The 6156-nt window shown below is 40.8% G+C and overlaps 2 protein-coding genes across 2 annotated transcripts in view; one reads left to right on the plus strand and one right to left on the minus strand.

The window, feature by feature from the left end:
* Window positions 1-645, plus strand: part of LOC118431166 (THAP domain-containing protein 5-like) — a 7431-nt gene extending 6786 nt beyond the window's left edge. The window contains exon 5 of the mRNA XM_035842284.1: window positions 31-645. Coding sequence (XP_035698177.1) covers window positions 31-431 — 401 coding nt within the window. The 3' untranslated portion in view covers window positions 432-645. The remainder of the gene's footprint in view (window positions 1-30) is intronic.
* LOC118431165 lies at window positions 81-5648 on the minus strand. The gene is made up of 7 exons (XM_035842283.1): window positions 5307-5648; window positions 4927-5145; window positions 4674-4767; window positions 2848-2974; window positions 1928-2428; window positions 1499-1634; window positions 81-1232 (listed from the first exon to the last, which is right to left on the minus strand). The coding sequence occupies exons 1-7, from the start codon at window positions 5476-5478 to the stop codon at window positions 676-678; spliced, it is 1806 nt and encodes a 601-aa protein (XP_035698176.1). The 5' UTR covers window positions 5479-5648; the 3' UTR covers window positions 81-675.
* Between the last annotated feature and the right edge of the window lie 508 nt (window positions 5649-6156).

Here is a 6156-nt window from a genome sequence, read left to right on the forward strand (position 1 = left end):
TCACACCATCATACGTTCAATTTCTGGTAGGTATTACACCTTATGGAGCAGTGTCATTTCTGTCCAGTTCCTGGGGTGGAAGAATTTCTGATAAAGACATTACGCTAAAAAGTCGTTTCTATAACAAAGTGGAATATGGTGATATGATTATGGCAGATCGGGGATTCACCATTTCTGAGGAACTTGCCCTGAAAGGAGCAACACTAGTTATGCCACCATTTACCACAGGAAGGACACAACTCCCGGGGCGTATCGTCCAAGATGCCAGACAGATATCAACTCTAAGAATTCATGTAGAACGTGCAATTGAAAGAATCAAGAACTTCCAAATTCTCAGCCAAATCTGTCCATTAACATTTGCCCCTCTACTCAGTGACAGTGTTGTTATCTGTGCGGCTCTTACAAACTTACTTCCAAAGCTAATCAAGTAATTTTTAATGGCAATGTTGTCTGCACGAGCTGGCCTTTTCTGTATATCAAAATACTGAGATTGAAGGTAAAATGTTAAAGGGACACAAAACAAATTTTTGGGAAGCCCACTACAATATAATAAGTATACCACAAAGTACAATTCTTACTTGTTTTACATTAGTTTTTTAAAACATGACATAAAACTGTAAAATGCCTTCTATTGTTATACTAGTATTTTTAGTATTTCAAACTGTCCAGTAGGATTTAGCATTGACAACTGGGACAGAACCAATGGCCCCTTGGTTTTCTCTTGATGCCAGCACATTTGTAATGGAACCATTCTGACTCACATTCATTGTTATCACACTTTACCATCCTACCATATGCTGGTTTCTGACAAGAACAGTAACGTTTGTTTGGGTCATCATCTTCCTGGAAAGTCACATCTACTCCAGAGTCTCCACACTGTAACTTGTGGGTCAGTATCTCAGGGATAAGACTGGACTTTACAAACTGGACACATGTAGACAACATTACATTTAACAGTGACTGGTCCCTTGGAACATTTACTACAACCATGCCTGCATTAGTCCACACTACAAAATCACATGTTGAGACACCGGTAACCAGCATATGTGTCTGGACTTGGGTGTAATATCTGTGCCCTGTCTTTAGCTTACAATCCTTATCTAAACAGTAGTTGGCATCTGATAGACACAGATCTGCAGCAGGATAGATGTCCCTGTACTTGTATGGGCACTTGATCTCAATCACAGTTCTTCCATGGCATGAACACTGTCTCATCCCATCAGGAGATGCACCTATATATACAACAGTAATGTTCAAATTAGTGGCAAAGTTTCTGATATTTCAAACATGAACATAATGTACTTACTTTTGATACTTGCCAAATGCTGCAAATGGCACATATTCACTTGGTACGAATACAGTGCAATTGTTAAAACAAGTACATGTATTTCATTGTTACATCAACAAAATCATAAGTCAATTAGACATTGTGTAGTTGGTACTCAATTACATGTACTATACTTCATAAGTTTGAAGTAAGAGCCAAAATTAGCTATACCTATGAAGGGAAAATCCTTGTAGAGAATGAGCCCCACTTCCTCCAATTTCACATCCTTGCAGATGCACAAGGTAGCTTCCAGGTACTGTTGCCTTGCCTTCTCCTCCTGTTTCATCCCCCATTGTATAGCTGGAACCTGAAAGTGAAATTCCCTATTTAGAATTTCTGACATAGAAAGCACAAATGAATTACATCTCTAATATGACACTATCTCGCATTGACTGAACATTTAGACTGTCACACTTTGCAGAAATATTTAGACTCCTGGTATTGTTTAAATCCAAATAAAGATCAGAGCTACACTTGCTCTGGGATTATTATGGTACATGTTCCAATATACAGGGTAATGTTGTCTCTTTGTGTGCCTTAATTACCTACGAAAAATGGCTTCCTGCAAGTGTACACTGTACTAGTTTTCAGTTAACTCACTTGGCTCAAATCCTTGCAGTCATATTGCATGACCTTCCGTACTGCAGTGGTGGGGTTTGATGCATGAAGGACATCATGCATGGATGTAGAAGTCACACGACCCTTGCGTTGCTGACGCCATAAAGCAGACTTGGACTGCCCCACTGTAGCTTTGTTGAGGTTTGTGATTTGCTCGGGGTTGCACCGAACATCCTCAAGGATGCTGTCTACACTAACACTAGTAACAGGGACTTTGGCTGGATGACAAGACCTGTATACCACAGGGGGAAGCGTCTCTGTGTTGACATCTGACTCATCTTCTGATGCTGTGTCTGTGTCCTCCTCCTCTTTAATGACAGCACTGGCAGTGGGACACAGCTTCCTCAGTTGTGAGAAAGCAGAAGCGGCCTCTTCTTCACTGAGTGGTGGCACATCACACTGCGGCTTCCGGCGCGCCTTCTTGATCTGGACTCCATGTTTAGGGTGCGAAAAGTCCATGTCCTCAGCCCTTTGTGGATCAACCTGAAAGAAATAATCCACAAAATGAATTATCAATAATATATGTGAGAAAAAGCATTATACAGTGGCCATGTCAGATATTACACTTTACAAAGAGGAACATCTTAGCCTGCAGTCCAACCTTGTTGTGCTTTAGTTCGCTCCCAAAGGTCGCTACCCCATGGCATTGACGGGGTAGCCACCGTTGGGAGTGGACTAAAGCACAACAAGGCTGGACTCCAGGCTAGGAACATCTACTATATTGCTGTAAATCTATAGTGTAGGGCTATATATTGTGAATTGGATACATGTAAATGCCACATGATTTTGTAGAAGCAAAGAAATCCATTCATTAATGTAAGTTATAACAGTCTACTTAGGCAAAAAAATTGTAGACATTGAAAAAAATTCTACTCAATTATAATGCCCAAATATGAACAGACCTTATCTTTGTAATATTTGTTCCACACGGCCTTTCTGCTGGTGCATGACGTCCGTTTTTCCTGAAGAGACCTGGAGGCCTCCACTGCGAACAGCAGTGCAGCCACATGGCTGCAGACCTCTCCCAATCTACATTGAAATATAACAAAAAATGAGTATACATTATAGGTACTATAGTCAGGAGCAATTTTAGAGTTAATGGTAAAAGGAACGGATAAGTTGGCCAGCTTCACAGTACAATGAAAGATTTGCCTTATCTTCTCATTATGGAAGTCTCTGTGATATTTGAATATTTCTACTATATACACATTTCTTTTAGCATTATCTACATCTACATGATGATATGTGTTAGTATACTCACTCTCAGGAACTGTTGATAACTCCAAATTACCTAGAAAACGAAACACATCAACAAGTAAAACCTGCAACAAGAACATCAACAAGAAGAAATGCATTTGCAACAGGTACAAATACAACTGGAAACCATCAAGCACAAGAACATGAACCAAGGAAAAAAATTAAGACAGTTATCTTGCCACATACAAACTGCATGGTCGCTCCTCCCTGGAAATATACGGAGGAACATTTACAGGTGAGTACTAGTTTGACTTTCATTCTCTTCGCCAATGGCGATAGAGTATGTTTTTGTCGACTTGGGTCTGTATGTAGGTCAACAGCATATAACTCGAGAAATTGTGGATGGAACTTTGTGATTTTTGGTAGGTGTGTAGCGGTTGTCGAAAGGAATGCCAAGTTCGAAAACGGTTTACCTGGCGTTTTCCTACGGTACTGCAGCGAGCTTGGTATGTTTTTTGCAGTTTGTTTTGGGCAGCATAAGTCAAAATCTAGCTGGGCGATTTTCAAGAAACTTGGTAGGTGTGTAGCGGTTTTGGAGAGGAAGGTCAAGTGCGAAAATGGTTTACCTGGCTCTCACCTACGGCGCTGTAGCGGGATTTGTATGTAAGTGCGTTTGTCTGTAAGCAAGATAACTCGAGAACCCTTGAATGGATCCTGATGATATTTGGTAGGTGGGTGGGGGTCAAGAAAACGAAGGTCAAGTTCGATAATGGGCCCCCTATTGACTGCCTAAGGTACTGCAGCAAAACTTTTATTTTTGACACTTCGTGTTTTGGATATGCTATGGTCATGATTTTTGAGTGGTAGATAGCCCTTGGGGCAGAGAGTAAGTGCTGTGAGTTTGGACCCCCTAGCGGCTTTTTGGGAACTGCAGGCACCGATTTCCTTTCAAACTTTGAACGAGAATAACTCGAGAACGTGTTGACGGATCATCAGGATTTTTTGGTATGTAGATAGAATGAGTACTTAAAATAATAATCTACATGGAAAGATGCATTTAATTGTAATCAGTGGCCAATTAACAGAAATAAACTGTTTTGTATATACATGTATCTCACTTGACCTATATCTATGGACACATCTGTTTGACAGATGTTTTTGCTGGAGGAAACACTGACAAGCCGTGAGCTGGACACTGAAAAGCTTGAAATTCTGATTGACCAGGGGTGCTATCAGGTCATCTTGTACAATCAGGTCTTGTTTTGGTAGCATTTGTGGGGTTTGGGGGTAGGTACTATTTAGTAATACATGAATAAGACCTTAAAGTCTTAAATAAAGGCATGATTTAGTAATACATGAATAAGACCTTAAAGTCTTGAATAAAGGCATGATTATTTGGCGAAGAGATGGGTTCGTTGAACTCTAGTTATTTCTAAAACTGTTTCTTGCCATGGACCTCATCTGACGAGAACACTGTTAGATAAAAATGTGACTTTTTGGATATGATGGTCAATGCAGTTATATTACCTACCCTGCCATACAAGTGCAGTGAGCTGCCATGACATAACCCTCTTTTTTGGTCAAACACACCCATGGGTTGTGAGGAGTCTCTGTTACTCTCTGTCCTGAAACACAAATGTAACAGAAAAAAAAGATAATACAGTAAATATAAAAACGTATCTGACAGTTAAATACTAATCACGCATCTCATTCTTCATCTTCAAGAGTTCTCACTACAGGTACATGTAAGTAGAAATATTGTTCCAATGCACTCCAACACCCACCTGGCACAACCTTGGCCTTAAGGAAGCAGACCTTCACATTTTTTCCAATAGGGTGGTACCTGCACTCCCTCACATGGCCACTTATAAAGAGATTGTACGCCTCCAGGGATTTATAGGCTTTCATGGCTTCTCCGTTAAACGGACCTGGAGCCTCGATTAGGTAGGTGTAGATGCACCCATAGTCCGTATCTGGCCAGAGGCTCAAATCATCCTTCCAACCTGTATAACATACAAATGATAATAAACATAACGTTACGTAGCCAGAATTTCTAGAGATTAGCAACAAACACATTTACACGTACTCATGTTTTTGTAACCTTTATCTGACACAAAAATCTACCTTATCAAAATCTAGAAACACGTGTACACATGATCCTCACCTGTCAGACTGTATGGGTCAGGTAGGCGTACACCGTCACCAGTCACCGCCGAACCAGTCACTTCCGGGTTTGAACTATCGCCGGCGTCTTCGACACTTACCATTAATTTCTCAAAATACCTGGTTCGGTCATTAGGCTCCAAAGAGCTAATGTAGCTGTTTGAAGAACTCATATTGATTAAACGTATTAATTAAACCACATTAGGAACAGAAATATAACAGCCCGGAACGGATGACAGAAAGCCCGTACGGCGGGAAAATCAAAACAACCGGAAACACATGACGGAAGTCAAGAGGGCAAGGGTCATTTTCTCCCAAAATATTACACAAGAAAAAAAAAAAAAGACTAAGAAGTAGTGAAAAAAATACAAAATCTGAAAAAATCCCATGGATGCGATAAAAACGTGGCTGAAAATGCGCAAATTCGCGTAAACAGTACGATCTGCTTCCGCGCCGGTATGCTAATTAGTAATCTGATCTCCTAACGCTTTTTGCCTACCAGTCAGCGCTCGTGCGCCGAATACCCCGGATGTAAACAATAACAGCGATTGCTCGTATTTAGAACCGCACTGACATCAACAGAACATGAGAATGAACTCAGATGTCCAGACTTGTCAGACGTACCCTGAAGGCCTATATGTGTGCGGAGGAGGAACCCGCCTGAAGGTTCCTTGCTGATGGAGGGATTGCGAACACTCAACCTTCGATTAGCTGGGCAAGCTAGGATAGACTAGACGGCTGTAGACTTCTGGAATTAATAAGTTAAAGTGATACTATATGAAAGTTTGTAGACATGTAGCATAAGGCCAAGGGTCTCAACAATGTAAACATACATGTGTTCCATGGGTTGT

Source organism: Branchiostoma floridae, chromosome 14 (assembly GCF_000003815.2).
Source record: "Branchiostoma floridae strain S238N-H82 chromosome 14, Bfl_VNyyK, whole genome shotgun sequence".
Lineage (NCBI taxonomy): Eukaryota > Metazoa > Chordata > Leptocardii > Amphioxiformes > Branchiostomatidae > Branchiostoma > Branchiostoma floridae.

Coding starts and splice junctions, on each gene's coding strand:
- LOC118431165 (XM_035842283.1), bottom strand. CDS start 5,478: ATGAGTTCTTCAAACAGCTACATTAGCTCTTTGGAGCCTAATGACCGA. Junction 5,146..5,306: donor TGACCCATACAGTCTGACAG/GTGAGGATCATG, acceptor TATGTTATACAG/GTTGGAAGGATGATTTGAGC. Junction 2,975..4,673: donor CACTGCACTTGTATGGCAGG/GTAGGTAATATA, acceptor ATTTCAATGTAG/ATTGGGAGAGGTCTGCAGCC.